The sequence below is a fragment of the Barbus barbus genome (assembly GCF_936440315.1).
Source record: "Barbus barbus genome assembly, chromosome: 7".
Classification (NCBI taxonomy): domain Eukaryota; kingdom Metazoa; phylum Chordata; class Actinopteri; order Cypriniformes; family Cyprinidae; genus Barbus; species Barbus barbus.
In genome coordinates, this window is record NC_136735.1 from 2,653,348 (window position 1) to 2,673,598 (window position 20,251).

The 20,251-nt window shown below is 37.3% G+C and overlaps 1 protein-coding gene across 1 annotated transcript; it reads right to left on the bottom strand.

Moving 5' to 3' along the window:
• Window positions 1–895: 895 nt before the first annotated feature.
• LOC306872232 (NACHT, LRR and PYD domains-containing protein 3-like) lies at window positions 896–12,530 on the bottom strand (the record flags this gene model as incomplete). Its single annotated transcript, XM_079420727.1, has 9 exons — window positions 896–1,446; window positions 1,567–1,613; window positions 3,500–3,673; window positions 3,754–3,927; window positions 4,103–5,917; window positions 6,182–6,304; window positions 6,676–6,798; window positions 11,690–11,812; window positions 12,400–12,530. The coding sequence occupies 9 exons, from the start codon at window positions 12,528–12,530 to the stop codon at window positions 896–898; spliced, it is 3,261 nt and encodes a 1,086-aa protein (XP_079276853.1).
• Between the last annotated feature and the right edge of the window lie 7,721 nt (window positions 12,531–20,251).

Sequence of the window (20,251 nt, forward strand, 5' to 3'; positions counted from 1 at the left end):
GTGAACAGGTGTGGGGGGGGGGGGGGGGGGGGGGATTTTGTTTAAAAAAAAAAACAACCTTCATTTAAAAACTGCATGTTGTGTTTACTTGTGTAATCTTTGATTAATATTTAAATTTGTTTGATGATCTGAAAAATTAAAGTGCGACAAACATGCAATAAAATAAAAAATCAGGAAGGGGGCCAACACTTTTTCACACCACTGTATATATATATATATATATATAAAATAAATAAATAATACATAATTTTATTGTGCGATAAAATGAGAAGTTTCATCACCAGACTTGTAGGATTACTAAATATGGTCTACCAGACTTTTAAGTAATTTTTTAAGTAAATCATGTAACACATGCTGTTGGGTCCAGCAAGATCATTGTGAATCTAATGAAAAAAAAAATCTGCTTTGGTGCCTAATAATGAAGTCATTATAAAAAATGTAGTCATTATTTACACCACTCTCGTGTTGTTCTAATCATTTTGAGCTTTTCTCTTTTTTTTTCAGATCACAAAAGGCTAAAAAATAATATGGTGTCTGAACGCTGGTGGTCAGTTTGTGTAAAAAATGTATGTTTTTGACCAACTTTGTTCAACTTTTCATTTAATTTCTAGTGATAAAACAGTCTTTATGCTGGCTGACTGAGCTACTTTTGTTGCTATTGGCTTGTAACAGTGTACAGTGAACTCAGTATGAAGGACAATGCTGGTATGAAATGTTTGATAACCACAGTTCCAAAAACAATATCCTAATCTACAGGATAAACTTAAAAACATGTTAAATTAAAACTTACTTTAATCAAATACATTATCATGCTAGTATTTTGAACCGTATTTTCATACGCTTGATGAGCAAGTATTTGTAATTATTTGTGCTCATCTCTGTTGTTTGCAATGTCTCAGTTGTTTCCTACAGCAGGTTGTTCACTCTTACATAGAGACAGTTCAGAATCATAAACCTTGAACCCAGCGTAGAGGGGTTCAGTGAATGTGGTGTTGAATGTGTATAAGTGTGTGAGTGTGTGTGTGTCAGAAACACTGTAGAAGGACAGAGTGCCAGCCGGCACGTCCACATACACTCCTACTTTATTAGATGATGGACGGACTGGTATATTCCTGCTCATATTATTGTGCCAGATAGTGAATTCATTAGCAGAGCAGTAGAGACTCCAGGTTTTGTCACTGTATCCAAACCAACAATTACTCCCTGCTTTCCTTTTGATTCCTTTATATGTCACTGCAACATCAGCTGCCATCCCGCACCGCTCAGCCTCCCAGTAACAGCGTCCAGTCAGACTCTCTTCACACAGAACCTGCTCATAGAGCTCAAATCGCTCTGGATGATCAGGATACGGCTGTGGCTCTTTCACATGTGTCATCCTTCTGTTGTCCTCAGACAGGATGAGTTGAGTGTGTGCTGTGTTTGGATCCAGTGTGAGATAACATGCATCTGAACAGATGAAGAGAGATGAGAGATACATGAAGAATGTGTGTGTGTGTGTGTGTGTGTGTGTGTGTGTGTGTGTGTGTGTGTGTGTGTGTGTGTGAATGAATACGAGACAAGACCTACATTTCCTCAGTCCAGGTGTGATTCTGAAAGGTTCTCCGTGGTCCAAACTAGAAAGAGACAAATATAAACCACAAATAATAAATGTTTGGTTTAACATGCAAGAAGCAGCTAAATCATCAGTGTGCAAAGTAGCAGAAAACAAAGTAGCCTAATACAGGATTATGGTAGGAAACGGTCTAATAAATGGTCTACTAGCTATATAGACCTCTAAAAACAGATCAGCTTATCAAAACCAATAGGATCCAGAACACAGCAAGAGTAAATTAGACCCCAAAAGCCAGATCTCAAAATCGTATAGTCACTTTTAGGGTTTCATCCCTCTATCTGATGTGAGCATAAGTATTGGAACAGTTGCCTCACAGGTCTTTCTAAGTGATCAGCTGTTTCCTGTTGCATTAATCCTTCAGATATAAAAAGCAGGGAATGTGTCGTATCAGTTATATCCATTACTTCTGTATTTTGAACCTTGCATTCGATGATGACACACACAAACCAGGATGAAGATGAGGAAGCTGACTTTGAGAGAAAAGCAAGCAATTTGGATGCTAAAAGAAAAGAGGAAGTTAATTAGAACTATAGCAAAAACAAAGGGCATGGAGAAATCAAGAGTTTGGAAACCACCAGCAACCAACAATTACCTGATCAGCTGAGAAAACAACAGTAGTTGATGACAGACAAATCATCTAAGCTGTGAAAAAGAACCCTAAAAGATGTGTCTGTAAAATCACCAACAACTTCCAAAAGCTGGGGTGATGCTCTGACAATCTACTGTCCTCAGGAGACTTTGACACAGAATGCTACACAGCAAGATGCAAACCTCTCACCAGCACCAAAAATAGAAAGGCAAGATTAGAGTTTTAAAAAAGCACAAAGGTGAGCCAGAAGAGTTTTGGAACTGTGTTTATGGACAGATGAGACAAAGATGAACCTTTATCTAAGTGATGGGAAAGCAAAAATGTGGAGAAAAAAAGGGAACTGCAAACGATCCCAAGCATACAGCTCATCTGTAAAGCATGGTGGAGGTGGTGTCATGGCATGGGCATGCATGGCTGCCTCTGTAACAGGCCCTCTCAACTTTACTGATGACTTAATGTATGATGACAGTAGCAGAATGAATTTGAAAGGGTACAAAACCATCTTGCCTACCAATATTCAAGAAAATGCCACCAGATTCATTGGGAAGTGCTTCATATTGCATCAGGATAATGACTCAAAACACCCTGCCAGTTCAGTCAAGGAATTTATAAGGGCAAAGAAATGGAAAGTCTTAGATTGCCCAAGTCAATCTCCAGATTTCAATCCGATTGAACATGAATTTCACCAGCTGAAGAGGAGAGTAAAGGCAGAAACTCCCCAAAACAAGCAACAATTGGAATTGGCTGCATTAGGTTTACAAAGGTTTAAACTGGGTCACTTGTGTAAACTCAATTATTATTTTGTATTGTGGACTAAATGATAGCATTTGTAATATGAAATGGATTATTCAGGACAGTATTAAAACATTTTTAATGTAATTGTTGAGCCTTCTAATTCTATCAACCTTTTGCAGATACTGCAAGGTGTATGTAAACTCATAACCTCAACTGTAAAAATCAGTCTTTGATTTCAAAATCAGTCTCTTTGCAAACAGTGTAACCATTCAGACAGAAACCACTGAGACTAAAGATTAAACCCATTGAAGAAATGTAGCAACTTCTTCAACTACCTTAAAAACTATTCTCAAGTGCAACACTATTGATTTGGTGCTGCAAGATAAAGAGTGGTTTAGTTCATTGATTAATACCAGTAAAAACATGATGCTGGTAGGCATGATGCACAACCGACAGCTGTTGACTTTATATTGCTCAACTGATATTAAACAGCATTACCAGTATTATTATATAGTGTAAAATAAGAAAAAATTAAAATAAAATAAAATTACTGCCCCGCATACTTGAGTGTCTGCAGTGAGCAGTTTGGATCCTCCAGTTTGTGTTTGAGCAGCTGGACTCCTGATTGTCCTGGGTGATTGTAGCTCAGATCCAGCTCTCTCAGGTGTGAGGAGTTTGAACTCAAAGCTGAAGACAAATAACCACAGCCTTCTTCTGTCACCATACAGCCAGATAACCTACAAACACACAGTTAGATCAACTACAGACACACGTAAACATTATGACCGACTGACAGTACATCATCCATCTTACATACCTCAGTATCTCTAGCTGACAGTTTGGACTCTTCAGTCCATCAGAGAGTAGCTTCACTCCTGAATCCTGCAGGTCATTGTTACACAGATCCAGCTCTCTCAGGACAGAGTTTGTGGATTGTAGAGCTGATGACACAACTTCACAATCCTGAGCATCGAGATTACAGACAGCAAGACTGAAACAGAGTAAAACAAAAAAGCATAATTCTACAGTTTGTATTTTGACAATATCAGCTAATATCAGCTCTAGTTAAAGACATTTTACAAATTATACTTAAAATTCATTAGTCGGCACAACAAACTAAAATTCCTTTCAAAAATTATTCTTTATTGTAACATTTAAACACTCACAGAGCTTTTCTGCAGTTGTCCACAGCTAGTATCAGTCTTCTTCTCCCCTCATCTGATGTGTTGTATTTCTTGAGGTCCAGCTCATCCAGCGGCTCCTCTGACATCTGAAGCATGTAGGCGATTGTTGAACAGTGAGCAGGAGAGAGTTTCTTCTCTGAGTGTTTGTCTGATTTCACAAACTCCTGAATCTCTCTGGACAGAGTCTGGTCTTTCACTTCCAGCAGACAGAGAAACAGATTGATGGATCTTTCAGTGGAGAGTTGATGTCCATCTTTGATCTTCTCTTTAATGTACTGTGTCGTTCTCCTGATGCTCTCTGAGCTGTTATCTGTGTGTGTCAGTAGATCCTGTAAGAGTCTCTGATTGGACTCCAGTAAGATGCCAAGCAGAAACTGCAGGAACAGATCCAGCTGGCCATTCTCACTCTCAAGGGCTTTATCTACTGCTCTTTTATGCAAATTATGCAGTGAATCTAATAACGCTCCTGTATTGCTACTTACATGGGAGTAAAACACATAGAAAGCAGCGAGAAACTCCTGAACACTCAGATGAATGAAGCTGTAGACTTTCCTCTGATGAATCACAGATTCCTCCTTAAAGATCTCAGTGCAAATCCCAGAATACACTGAAGCGTCAGTGATGTCTATGCTGCTCTCAATCAGGTCCTCCTCATAGAACATCACATTGCCCTTCATCAGCTGTTTGAAAGCTACGTCAGCAAGTTTCACAATAACTTCTCTGTTGGACTGCAGGAGTTTCTCTGGACCTCTCTCTTCATACTTCTGGTTCCTCATGTTGATCTGAATCAGCAGGAAGCGGATGTACATTTCAGTCAGAGTCAGGGGGATTTCTGCACTCAGATCTTCTTCCAGGAGCTTCTGAAGCACAGTGGATGAGATCCAGCAGAAGACGGGGATATGGCACATGATATGGAGGCTTCTTGCTCTTCTGATGTGTGAGATGATTCTGTTAGCTTGATGCTGGTCACTGATTCTCTTCCTGAAATATTCTTCCTTCTGAGGCTCAGTGAATCCCTGAATTTCTGTCAGACGGTTGATGTATTTGGAGGGGATCTGATTGGCTGCTGCTGGTCTGGAGGTGATCCAGATGAGAGCAGAGGGAAGCAGCTCTCCTTTCATGAGGTTTGATATCAACACACCCACTGATGAAATCTCAGTCACATCACAAACCTTCTGAGCGTCTGAAAACATCAGTGTGATTCTGCTTTCATCCAGACCATCAAAGATGAACACAACTTTACACTCCTCATAAATCTTTGAGTACATATCTTGAAGTTCAGGATGAAAGTCCAGCAGAAGTCTGTGAAGACTGTACTGATGATCTCGGATGAAGTTCAGCTCTCGAAATGGAAGCATAAACATGAAATCAACATCCTGATTGGCTTTTCCCTCGGCCCAGTCCAGAATGAACTTCTGCACAGAGACGGTTTTTCCGATTCCAGCGATGCCTTTAGTAAGAACAGACTTGATCTGGTCTTTCTCCTCACATCCTGGTTCAGGTGAGGCTTTAAAGATATAATTGCAGTCTATTGGAGTGTCTTGTGAGTGTTTTGTTCTGGCCATTTTCTCCATCTGTAAAACCTCATGTTCTTCATTCACTCCTTCACTCTCTCCCTCTATGATGTAGAGCTTTGTGTAGATCCTGTTCAGGAGGGTTTCATTCTTTTGAAGTTTGTTTCCCTCAAATAATCTCTCATACTTGTTCTTCATGATGGTTTTGTGCTGGTCTTTGACTCTCTGCAGGTCTTCAGTCTCCAGTGTGTGACTCTGTAGGTCTGTTTCAGTTCTTTCCTGCCTGTAGTGAGATGCAGAAAAAAGTACAGATCTTGTCAGCTCATGTATCTCCCCATGCTGAAATTGAAAAGAACAGAGCAGCAAAAAGGACAATGACAGTGATCACAAGGAAAGCTGATGACCATCAGAGATATAATGGCTATTAGATATAAGTTTGGCACCCCTTCTCAAGTTACGTATATGTCGCATATTTTGGAGTACATTTAGCACTATATCTCATCTGAGATGCACTACAATAAATCAGCAAGTAAATGCTTATACTAACAGAGGATCGGAGATCTCTTTTCCATCACTGAATCTAACAGGTTCTTCCATGGAACTGCTGCTCTTCACAGACACACCACTGGGTGCTGGAGACTCTGATCTTGGTGTCTTGCTCTTTCGGATACTGACCAAAGACAAACAAAACAGCATTTTAGACAATACTTAAATGGTTAGATCACCCAAAAACAAATATTCTGTCATTCGAAACATGTAAGACTTTCCGTCTTCTTTGAAACACAAATTAAGATATTTTTAATAAAACCTGAGTAATTTCTGTACCTCCATTTAAAGTCCATGCCACCAAAACTTTACAAAATATGCATCTTCCTAAAGCCTAAATTAAATCTATTTACTTTCATACTTCAGGTTGCACCCCTGTGCAGTGCAATGTTATATATTTTGGAGTACATCTTAGCGCCATTTCATTTAGATTATTACATTATTGTTCATCAGAAATGCACTACAGGAAATTAGTTAGTAAATGTTTATACTAACAGAGGATCAGAGATCTCTTTTCTGTCACTGAATCTAACAGGTTCTTCCATGGATCTGCTGCTCTTCACAGACACACCGCTGGGTTCTGGAGACTCTGATCTTGGTGTCTTCATCCTGCTGATACTGACAAAAGACAAACAAAACAGCATTTTAGACAACACTTAGTGCACCCAAAGATATTCTGTCATTCCAAACACACAAGACTTTCATTCTTCTTTGAAACACAAATGAAAATAATTTAATGAAACCTGAGTAATTTATGTACTTTCATTCAAAGTCCATGCCACCAAAACTTTGAATATCCAAAAGGGTCTTTTTAAAGGGCATCATACTCCAGACGAGAAACACAATGCTGTGTCAAGCCACTTTTAAAATTCAAACTCATTGTTTATTATGAGTTTACGCACACCAGTCAATGTCTATCCACGGCACCCAGGTATGACTCAGGAGGCTGTTAAAATTCCTGCTTTGCCATTAACACAGTTTTTCATACACTTTAACCTCAGTGCGAATGCATATGTGACTTTTGCCATTGTGATGATATTCACTGTCATGTGCTCTCACCTACTGGAGGTACCAGGTCACAACACACTTGACTTCAATAGTGATGCATAGCATAACATTAACATTAATTAAAAGGATAAGGAAAACTCAATGAAATACCCTGAATTATGTGTCACGAATCACATTTTTTTTTTTTAAAGACAAAATTTGGAACTCATCTGCATGGAGGAAGTTTGCTGATGTTATCAGATTTTCAGGTGTTATTGATAATTCAGTTAACATAAGCCCTGGGATAAAAGGTTCAGTGGTTGATCTTAGCAACTGTTAGAATGAATTGTACAGTACAAACATAACATAACCGACAGTACAGACATCTTAATTTCATAATATATGAAGGATCCTCAAATGCAAACTGTGTGTTGCTTCAAGAGAGCAACCATACATTTTTGGTTTTATTTCTTGTTTTTATTCATTTATAACCATTTATCATTTAATCATATAATCATTTATAATCATTAGCCATTTATGTAATTAATTATTATTTATTTTTACATGTACATCAGTTTTATTATTTAATAATTTATTAATCTATCATTTTATTATGTTTTTACAAGGTTTCTATATTTTATATTTCTTATTATTTTCCTTGCTTACGCATTTTCATTGTTGTTTAATCTTATGATTGTGGGGTGTCATGAACTGTTTTGTCTGTATGAACGAGAAATAAGGGATTATGGAAATTCTAGGTTTATGGGATGTTGTTGTGAAGCCGTTTGGAATAACACTACTTACTGGATTTGTGCTGGTCAGATGAAGAATGAGCAATGAAACATGCAACCAAGATTATACAATAAACTCATTTAATAAATAAGTGCTCCTTTAATAATAAATGATCCTTTTTATCATCATTACTTCATCTCCTGCTTCTGCTCTTCACTGGCTTTACTCAGTCAACTTCTTGGCTGAAAGAAGTAAGAAAGAGTATAGGCAACCTTGCTGATTACAGTGGGGCAAAAAAGTATTTAGTCAGCCACCAATTGTGCAAGTTCTCCCACTTAAGAAGATGAGAGAGGCCTGTAATTTTCATCATAGGTACACTTCAACTATGAGAGACAGAATGGGGGGAAAAATCCAGGAAATCACATTGTAGGATTTTTAATGAATTAATTGGTAAATTCCTCGGTAAAATAAGTATTTGGTCACCTACAAACAAGCAAGATTTCTGGCTCTCACAGACCTGTAACTTCTTCTTTAAGAGGCTCCTCTGTCCTCCACTCGTTACCTGTATTAATGGCACCTGTTTGAACTCGTTATCAGTATAAAAGACACCTGTCCACAACCTCAAACAGTCACACTCCAAACTCCACTATGGCCAAGACCAAAGAGCTGGCAAAGGACACCAGAAACAAAATTGTAGACCTGCACCAGGCTGGGAAGACTGAATCTGCAATAGGCAAGCAGCTTGGTGTGAAGAAATCAACTGTGGGAGCAATTATTAGAAAATGGAAGACATACAAAGACCACTGGTAATCTCCCTCGATCTGGGGCTCCACGCAAGATCTCACCCCGTGGGGTCAAAATGATCACAAGAACGGTGAGCAAAAATCCCAGAACCACACGGGGGACCTAGTGAATGACCTGCAGAGAGCTGGGACCAAAGTAACAAAGGCTACCATCAGTAACACACTACGCCGCCAGGGACTCAAATCCTGCAGTGCCAGACGTGTCCCCCCCGTGTAAAGGAAAGAATGAATGGGGCCATGTATCGTGAGATTTTGAGTGAAAACCTCCTTCCATCAGCAAGGGCATTGAAGATGAAACGTGGCTGGGTCTTTCAGCATGACAATGATCCCAAACACACCGCCTGGGCAACGAAGGAGTGGCTTCGTAAGAAGCATTTCAAGGTCCTGGAGTGGCCTAGCCAGTCTCCAGATCTCAACCCCATAGAACATCTTTGGAGGGAGTTGAAAGTCTGTGTTGCCCAGCGACAGCCCCAAAACATCACTGCTCTAGAGGAGATCTGCATGGAGGAATGGGCCAAGATACCAGCAACAGTGTGTGAAAACCTTGTGAAGACTTACAGAAAACGTTTGACCTCTGTCATTGCCAACAAAGGGTATATAACAAAGTCTTGAGATTAACTTTTGTTATTGACCAAATACTTATTTTCCACCATAATTTGCAAATAAATTCTTTAAAAATCAGACAATGTGATTCTCTGGATTTTTTTTTTCTCATTTTGTCTCTCATAGTTGAAGTGTACCTCTCATCTTTTTAAGTGGGAGAACTTGCACAATTGGTGGCTGACTAAATACTTTTTTGCCCAACTGTAGTTGTCTGTATACCAGTCACAACTAGGGATGTGCGATATATATCTCCTGCGATAATATCGTAATTGTTGTTTTAACGATATGTGATTTGACATTATCGAGTATTTTGCAAAAAGCACTGAAAACAGCCCTACAGAGTACATGCACTTCATGAAGTCTAGACTAGTGCGAGAACACATTTAGAGTTTGTTCTTTTACTGGATGATTCAGTCTAATAAAATACATTTAGAGTGATCACAAATTCAAGATATCAGTATCACACGAAGAGTGACGTTTTTTGTTTAATTTTTTCTCCAAAGATTACCATAATTACAAATGTAATATTGTTTTTTTACAACAGTTCAATAAACAAGAAGTCAATTAAGAGACTTACGTTTTAGACACCATATTGCCTGTTTTTGCACTACTTCAACAACAAAAATAATTCCAAACAGCCACAAAACTGTTTTGAGTCTCTGAGCAACATGAAGGTGTTTCGGTCCTGAATGAATCAACCATTTAAATGATTTGGTTCAATCGCAATAACTCACTTATTAACAGTGACTTGCTGACACCTACTGGCGGTTTTAATTTCACATTTAAAGTATCTTTTTATAACCCATTTTAAAACCCAAATAATTTAAAATATCAGTATTTAATGTTTTATGTTTAATATATCAAAACATTATTTATGCATTTGTAATTGGAGGTTAAATGCATTCATGTTCTGCACTAAACAGTAGCGTGTAAATACTAGGGGAGTCGAAATTGCTCGCGATGCAAACAATAATTATTCGGTATCGGTTCATTAATATACCATAACCGATTATAGCGTACTGATGCTTTTCTCAGCAGCGGAACTCGTCATAGTTGGGTTAACTTGAAGAGCAGTGAATGGGAGAGTACCACAAATATATTTTTTGCATTCCCATTTGCTCAAATAGCAAAATAAAAATTCCACGATAGTGTTTTCATGACTTTCAATAAAAGAAACAATAATGAGAGAGACTGATAACGGCAGTCAGAACAGAGTGAATTGAGTGAATTTAACAATGTTAAATGTACCGTTCCTCCCATAGAGCCTACATCAGAAACAGCCTCGCATTAGTGTAAACTAGTTTTTTTTTTTTTTGTTTCAAAGATAAAATAATACAAGGAACAGTGTTATAAATGTACATACATTTTTTTTTAAATACAAATATGAAAAAACTTTTGACGATGTACGATGCTGATAACCGTTGAACGCGTCATCGCAGTCTTGTGAAAAGGGTCCATTATACAAATTAATATATGAATGAATTAACTATATAAAAGTATACAAGTCTTCAGAAAAGATTCTATGACATTTTGTTTTCATCTTCGCTCCATGTAATACCTAATAAAGTAGCAATGCTTCTTTGTCCATGGAGGTTACGAGAAACAGCTCTAATTCTACTGCTCCATAAGCGCCACCTGCTGTCAGAGAGTGGATTTACAGAGAGTTACATTCACATTCAGCCCGTGTGCTGTTTCTGTCTGGCCAAAAAAATGGACCGAATTTGCATGCCCTGATGTAATTTTTGACCGATTGATGAAAAACAACTTTATTTGGATCCTACACATTTAAACAATTTGGATAAGGTATCTAGAATTATTTATGGAGCAAATAAAATACATATAATAATTTATTAATTATGATTTTGACAACCCTTTTCTTTATTTAATAGCTGAAATGTGAGGTTTACCATTTTATGAAACTTTTTCAAAGCTTTATTTGAACACTTTCACGCTATTAGATAAACTGTTGTCAGTCATGTTGTCATTTATAATCTGGACATCATTGGTAATGTTATTGTTTTAGTGTTTATGTAAACAAAAAGTAATTTTATTTATTGTTTGTTGATTTTTAATACAAAACTTGCTGAAACGATTCATGTGTCAGAACTGTTTAAACATTTCCAGCACATTTTAACAATACCATAATAATACGTGATAATTTTGGTCACTATAATCATGATAAGAGATTCTTATACCGTTACATCCCTACTTGTCGGGTGATGTTGTCTCATTAGATTCCCTATTAATTCAATGGAATATATGGGAATACTGGAGAATACCAATACGGCGGCGCGGCATGAGCAATCCAGTTCTCAAAACTGAAGCAAACTTTAGGCTTAAGTCATTTTGGATAAAAGCATATGTAAAAGCATCTAGTTTCTTACCTGGGGTCAGAGGTCCCTGGTCCATCACTCAGTGCAGGCAGTTGCTTCAAGGATGTGTTACTCTTTATTGACACACCACTGTGTTCTGGAGACTCTGATCGCTGTCTTTTCTTCCTGCTGATACTGACATTAGACAAATACAATGCCATTTTAGACCAACCTGCTGTGAATCTGATGTTTCTCAATCTCTCGTCTCAAGCACTGGCTGCTGTCTATAGCTGGTCTAGAATACCTTTGATTGTCATTTATTCATTTATCAGATGTTTTTATTCAAATTTTAGAATGAGGAATACAACAAAGTGATTTATTCTAAGCAACCAGTAAGTGCTACAAAGTTACAAGATTATTTTGAGGAAAACAGGCTAGATTAGAGATGAATGCAAGGCTGATGATACACGGGGCAACTTTTTAAGCAATGTCGCCAAAAACGGAGACCAGGAGACATAGGGCCCTCGACCAATCTGAAGTATCCAGATAGAAATTTGTTGCCCCGTGTACCATCAGGCAAATAAATAGAAAGACAGACAGACAGAAAGACAGACAGACAGATAGATAGCCGTTGGAAAATATGAATCTTTAGACGTGATATGGTCATTCAGGAAGTGTTGGGAAGGTTTTACTGCCAGTGATGATCAATAATGGTTCAGGAATCTATGTTGCTATGACACTTGAATAAAAATGTCTGTCAAATGCTAAAATGGTTGTCTTACTTGGGCTCTGAGGTCGTTTCTGCATCACTGAAGGCAGAGGGCTGACTCTTCATGGGTTGATCACCGCTTATTTTAGAGGCAGTGTCCTCCTCTATCTCCTCTTGTTGACTCATTTTAGAGGCAAAGTCCATAGAGTCTCATTGTGGTGGCATTGCCCTGTCATTTGACAAAGTGATGAAAGTGTTGGAGACAGATCTGTTATGCAGAAACATAGTTTAAAGCTAAAATAAATATAAAAAGAACAAAAAGAAAAAAATAAATAATAATAATTTGAAAATCAGACAGACATACTGTCAGAGGCAGACAATCCAGGGGTCATGAACTCAGCAGCTGATTTCTCCAGAGGAGGAACCAAGACAATCCTTTCAAGTCACAAGAAAGTCTCAACTCAACTCCCAAGTCCTCAAAGAGTTAAAGTTAATGAGATAATTAAGATACTAATTAAATGATGATTGAGCATTAGTGATGAACACCTGCTGTTATTGAGAATTACAGAGGATCAGATGTTGATGTTTTATTGGTTAAAATTATGACACCATCATGGAGATCGATGTTTGCTTTCTGATCTCTCTGTTTTACAACACCACATGAGGGTGATTAGTGTAACTCAGTTTTGTGTTTGGATTAATCATTTTAATGTATCTGTAATTTCACCTATTAATATGACCAACTTTGGACAACAAGGGCACTCAAATCTCCTATTTACTCCTGGCATTAATGTGTGTTAGCCAGGTAGAAATGCATCCAAGAAACATTCAGAGGATTGGGATGGATTCTGAGCATAATTAATTAAGGTTAACGTCAGTTAATAAGTTAACTTCAGGTCTGTTTGTTTATCTGTCTGGTTAGTGGCGCCGGCTACAAACGCAGTTAAAGTGATGAGTAATGAAGTTGGGCACAGGTTGTTGTGCTGTAGGATGTGTTTCCCATACATTTATTTATTTTTGTCTACCCGCCACGATATTAAAACTGACCGATTTTCCAAAATGCTTCGTTGAATAAACATGAGCACGTAACGTAGTTTTTTTGGTGCAGTCGTGGCCTAATGGATAGACAGTCAGACATGTAACCTGAAGGTTGTGGGTTCGAGTCTCAGGTCCAGCAGGGATTATAGGTGGGGGGAGTGAATAACCAACACTCTCTCCTCCCTCAATACCACGACTGAGGTGAGACCCTTGAGCAAGGCACCGAACCCCCAACTGCTCCCCGGGTGCCGCAGCATTGGCTGCCCACTGCTCCGGGTGTGTGTTCACTACTGAGTGTACACTTGGATGGGTTAAATGCAGAGCACAAATTCTGAGTATGGTTCACCATACTTGGCCACACACCACTTCCCTTTCCCTTTAATGCACGTTTAAAAGTCAAAACAAGGCGCTGGTGTTTATATGCCTTTGAAAAGCAGCTGCTGAGTTCATGGGTGGAATAAACATATGGCAGGACTTTTAACTTCTGACCCCTGGACTATCCACCTCTGCATACTGTGCAACTGACTATTGTCATATATATATATATAATAGGCCTACAGATGTGTATTACTGTAGCATTGATTTTCAGCTTTGTCGAATTCATCAATGATGAGTACAGTTAAATCTGTACATAATGAAAACCAACACGCATTTTATTATTTCTTGTTTACATAACAGAATCAACAACCAATGGTTCATTATCATAATTTCTTATAATGCTAAATATGTGCATTAAAATTGGCCTTGTAGAGAAATAGTCTATCTGAACGCAATGCACTAAATTACAGCGCTTTACTGCCACTGCAGGTAATAAATCAAGGTGTATATTGTATTTTGTCCTCCAGTATCCCTGTCTTCTTAAACGTTTTTGGGGGGCTCTGAGAGGATTAACGTGTTATTTAGCTCGTTGCGTTCAGATGCTCATCAGATTCACTTAGTCTAGGCCTTTACAATTTTATAAAGGTATTTTGTCCTTCAATACAGTATGCCACATTGAGCTTTTTTTTTTTTTTTTCTCGAAAACATAAGGATCCGGAGCTGAAATCCCATATAAAGAATCAACCCTAAATAGCAGCTCATTTTTATAGGCTACATGATTACATGAAGAATCTGCTGTGCACTTACCACAAAATACGCGACCGCATAAATAGGTTTAAAGCCCCGTGATGGCGTCCCTTTTCTCTCACTTTCGTTTCGGATGGATGTCAAACGCCGGTTTTGCGCCCTTAAAGGACACTGTGGTAAGGGGACGCCAGAAAATTATGACAATGAGTAAATGACGTTGTCTGTGATTGATCCCTTCCCAAATGCTTCAAACTGCAAACTCCATCCCTCCAGAGTTGCCGCATCAAATGCTGATCTCTTCTGAGTGAGTAGGGCATAGGGATGCTCTCTGCAGATTGGTTTCGCCCCTAGTCAGCAGGTTTGAACTCCGCAGTCCTTCCTCCCTCTGGTGGCGCAGCGCGTCATTACATCTTCAGAGAGTCTCAGAGCAGTGGTGCTTTATCCTCTTAAGTTTTAGGAAACATTTTTTTTTACATGTCTTTAGATTGTTTAGAGAATTTAGAATAATGTAAACAAACAAACAAAAAAATACTAATTAAAAAATGATATTTCATAAGTTATGCTAGGATGTCGGGACTCAATTTCTCTGAAAAACTAAAAAGACATGAATGAACATGAATATGCAAAAACAATTGATTTTTTACATCACCAATACATTTTTAGTTATTTTTTTTTTTTTAACAAACTTTGCATAAAGATGATTCTCAACTATGTTGTAACAGAATGATTCGATATACCTTTTTTTATTTCTGCAAAATGTGTGTAAAATGGCCTAGTAAAAAATAAAGTAGTTACTCATTATATACAATGTATCTATAAAATTTGCATATTAATGTGTTTTGGGGGGAAACATGTAATGAAAAAAGAAGTGTAATAATGGGAGTAATAATTGACCAGATTTCCATAATAATATATAATATTTCATAGTATATTAAAATATAATTAAGTTCCCTATTCATTTATTATGTCCCCCAAAATGCGTAATAAACATGCTTTTAGTCCCGTGTCCTCATATGAGGACATGCATGAAATCAACATCTTGTTTTGTAACAGAAAGTCATATTTTGGTTTGAAACCCCATAACATTTTCCTAAGATGTTGATTTATGACACACAATTTAAAAATTAGATTTAAATGATAATGATGATCTCCAGAGGCGATGAGTCTGCCTACAGAGAGGAGATAAAGAGGCTGATGGGGTGGTGCACGGAGAACAATCGGTCCCTGAATAATCAAGAAACATTTCAGGAGGAAACAGGATGTACATACACCATTGTATATCAACGAGGAGATGGTGGAGAGAGCGTTCAGTTTTAAATTCCTGGGCACACGCATCTCAGAGGAACTCACATGGACGACAAACATCACGACACTAGTTAAGAAGGGCTATACTTTTTAAGAATGCTCAGGAAGGTAAACCTGTCACAGCGGCTCTTGTTGTCATTCTACCGCTGCTCCATCGAGTATGTCATCACACATGGAAGTAGCTCTGCAGCTGATAAAAAGGCTTTGCAGATAGTTATCAAGACTGCGCAGAACATCACAAAAAAACATCTGCCTGCCCTGGACGACATTTTTACCTCCCGCTGTTTGCAGAAAATACACACTATCCTGAAGGACTAGTATCACCTAGTATGCACATAACTTATTTGAACTGTTGCCATCTTGGAAACGGTACAGGTCCATCAAAACACGTACCACAAGATTCATGAAGAGTTTTTATCCTGAACACTGAACTGAAAATACATTCTTCACATGTAAGAAGAATCAATCATGTGCAGTTATATTGAGCATTGAGCACTTTATTTCACTCAGCATGGTGAAAAATTAGTATTAATATTATTTTTCCTTACGGGTAATGATAAACCGGGACTTTATCCACACCACAAGTGCATTGCTATCAGTGTTTCAACTGCTGAAAGACATAAACAAAACACAAAGTATTACACCATATACTCATTATATTTTACTAAACATGTTAGTTTTAATTCATTTGTTTAAATTAATCTGTTAAGAAACATGCTATGACAGCCAGTGTGTAATTGAATATATTTGAACAAATAGCCTAGAAATTGTATTATTTACAAGTTAATTTAAAAACAGCATTGTGCGCAATTTACATGTTTGCATACATTTTTTTATTTTTGTATTTTTTTTAAGTTGAGTCTTGATCGTCTATTTAAAAATAAATAGTAATTAAATTTCAGTTTGGGTTAAGTTGTTAATAATGTAAAGGGGCTCCCTATAGTTTTAAGCATAAGCTGAGGTAGATTTTTATCTCTAAGATAATTTAAACTATAACTGAATGTATTTAAAGAGAGCAACTTGTTCAGTAAACCACTGTTTATTTAAAAAAAAAAAGTTTAGTTTTTCCCCCTGCTGTACCAAAATCATACCGAACCGTGACATTAAAACCAAGGTTTACACAACTTGTTTTTAGATATTTAAAAAAAAGAAAGAAATGAATATGTTTTTAAGCCTTTTGAACCTTCACATTCTAATACCTGTCAAATCCATGTCATTATAAAAATGTGTGTCCCATAAATCCCCCAAACCAGTGCACACACACACTTTTATTTCCAGTATGACAGTATTTTTAAAGCATCTAGTATACACAAATTTGGTCAACATTTAGATGTACACTATAGCAAGTAGATGCCCTAAAAGGTAAATTACAAGCAACAAAACAGTCTGTGTGTCTCAGTTGTTTATAGAAATAATAGAAAGCAGAAATGATAAAGGACTGATTGTTAAAAGTATGCAAAAAACAAATCTAAAATCTTAAAATCAATAAATGATTTCTCCAACAAAAAATATTTGCTCAAAATTGTTTAGGAGGGCTAAAATCATTGAAACAGCGGTGTTTAGTTAGTGCTTCTCCAACGGTGAATTTGTACAGCAGAGTCGGCAAGGCAAAGCTACCAAAAGATAAACGTCAGCTGTGTGGACTCTATTTTAGTGCTTGTTTGAGAACCTGTATATTAATCATGGGTATTAAATCAAATCCCAAAATAAATATTTTATGTAATAAGGAAACAAAACTTTACTTAACATTATGATCAGTGTAGGATCAGAACGAATCAGACAATTTAAGATTCGGGCACCCAAGTCGTGGTATTGAGGGTGGAGAGCGCTGTACATTCACTCCCCCCACCTACAATTCCTGCCGGACCTGAGACTCGAAACTCGCAACCTTTAGATTATAAATCCGACTCTCTAACTATTAGGCCACGACTTCCCACAACCTGGGAGCTGGGACATATGCCAATGCTTGAGCAGGCAGATTATTTTTTCCCAAAAATGCAATAAATCCTTGTTTTTGTTGTTATTGTTTTCAAAATGCAATAAATGCATTGAATCAATATAAAAGTTATTTTTCATATGGAAAATGTTGAAAATACACAACAAAGTAAGTTCCACACATGACAGCCTCTTACAGTTACAGTGAATGAAGTTTAAATCTATGTAACACATATAAAAAATTGAACTCCATTAAATTTTAAACACACACAGACATCAAGAACCAACATATGAATCTCAACAATGGTGACAATTAACAAAATGCTTCATCATGAAAACTCCCATTATGAATAATTATTGTCACCACTGTTGAGGATCATATGATAAATGTTCATGTCTAAAAGCCTAATCCTAATCCTTGAATTACTAAAATTAGATTATTGTAACTCCCTTTATTACGGTACTGAAACAAAACTTGTGGACACATTACAAACGGTTCAGAATTCAGCCGTAAGGCTACTGACAGGTACTCGGAAGTATGACCACATTACCTTATAGCAGTGGTTTTCAACCTTTTTCAGAGCGACCCTAGTTTTTAAGTCTCACGACCCACCATTTTTTTACTTTTCTATTTATTATTTGTTATTATATTCTTTTAATTGAACTTACTGTACAGCACTTTGGTGCTGTAAAACTTAGTTGTTTTATTGGATGCTTTATAAATAAAGTTGGAGTTGGATTATAAAAGAAACACTGCAAAAAAAAAAATGCTTTTCTTACTTAGATTGTCTGTCTTGTTTCCAGCCAAAATATCTAAAAATTCTTAAATCAAGATGGATTTTCTAAAAATTATTGTCTTCTTTTCAGAAAACACAAGTCAAAATTAAGAGAGTTTTTGCTTGAAACAAGCAAAATAATCAGCCAATGGGGTAAGCAAAATAATCTTGTTTTCTGTTTGAAATAAGATTATTTTGCTTTTTATTAAGGGCTTTTTGTTATTTTGAGGGCTCAACTTTGTTACTTTTGCTCTCTTATTGTTTTGCTTTATTTCCAGATATTTGATTCAGTTGCGGTTTCCCACTTACATCACACGTACACGCGTATGTTAAGTCTTCGAATTCTGTTATATTTTTGTGACCTATAAATTTATTGGATATAGAATAGAAAGTACTGCATGCTAGCTTGCTTATTTTGCTCAAGATCATGACCTGTGTAAGTCCAGGTGTCATTCTAACAAGAAACTATGCTTCTGAATCTGTTGAACTGTAGTGGCATAACTTGCAGCCATAGTTAGCATCCGGGTAACTGTAAGAGTAGCTGTTCCCTTCCACTTTTTGGACTTTTCTGTTGTTGACAAAGTGAAAATGCATTATTTAAAAGTTGTTAAATTTTCTGTTTCTGTTTCCATTCAGTTGGCCATTTACCAATAAAATGGTGTGCATTTTAACCAGCTGCATTGTGATGTGGCAGGAATCAGAATTTCTTTATTTTGGTTCATTTAAAAAAACAAAAACAGTGTTTTGTTCATTCCAGTTTCAGAGTTATGAAAGAATGCAGGTTACAGTGAAATGAAAGAACCGGGAATAATGTAATGAGAGCAGACTGGGCTAATAAGCTTTGAAAATGACAGTAACATTAAATCAAGGGGAAATAATAATAAAAAATATAACATCAAATCATTTGTAGCATAAACAGTTAATTTGAGTATTTAACATTTCCAATGCCTTCAGTGGATGGATGCCATCTTTTAGCCTCAGATAACAATCCTAAGATTTGCTTAGAGCTTTTTGGATTCAGCCCACATTATTTTCCTCATCTGTTTGATATACAATTACGTTACATATTAACAAATTGCTAATAGTGTCATGTGAGTATTATTCATCAATTAGGACAGCTTATTAACCAGGGGTTCTCAACTCTGGCCCTTCAGGTCCATTTTCCTGCAGAGTTTTACTCCAGCCCTGATCAAACACACCTAAACAAACTACAGTAGTTCAAGCTTGTTGTGTGTTTAATTCAGTTTGGAGCAAAACTTTGCAGGAAAATGGACCTGAAGGGCCAGATTTGAGAACTACTGCTCTAAACATTTATCAAATGGGTTTCAAAAGTGACTTCAAAAAAATGACTTCACGATTCAGTTCGGCTCATCAATGATTACCCCATCAACTTCGGTCAGAAATCTTGGTGTAATCTTTGATGACCAGCTGACCTTCAAAGAGCACATTGCAAAGACTGCTCGATCCTGCAGGTTTGCATTACACAACATCAGAAAGATCAGGCCCTATCTGACAGAGCATGCTGCACAACTTCTTGTCCAGGCCCTTGTTGTTGCTAGGCTGGACTACTGCAATGCTCTTCTGGCTGGACTGCCATCAAACACAATCAAACCTCTACAAATGATTCAGAATGCAGCGGCGCGATTGATCTTCAACGAGCCCAAAAGAGCGCATGTTACACCTCTCTTCATCTCCTTGCACTGGCTACCAGTGGCAGCTCGCATCCAGTTCAAGACACTGATGCTTGCGTACAGAACTACCACAGGCTCTGCACCCTCCTACTTCCACTCACTATTACGAATCTAC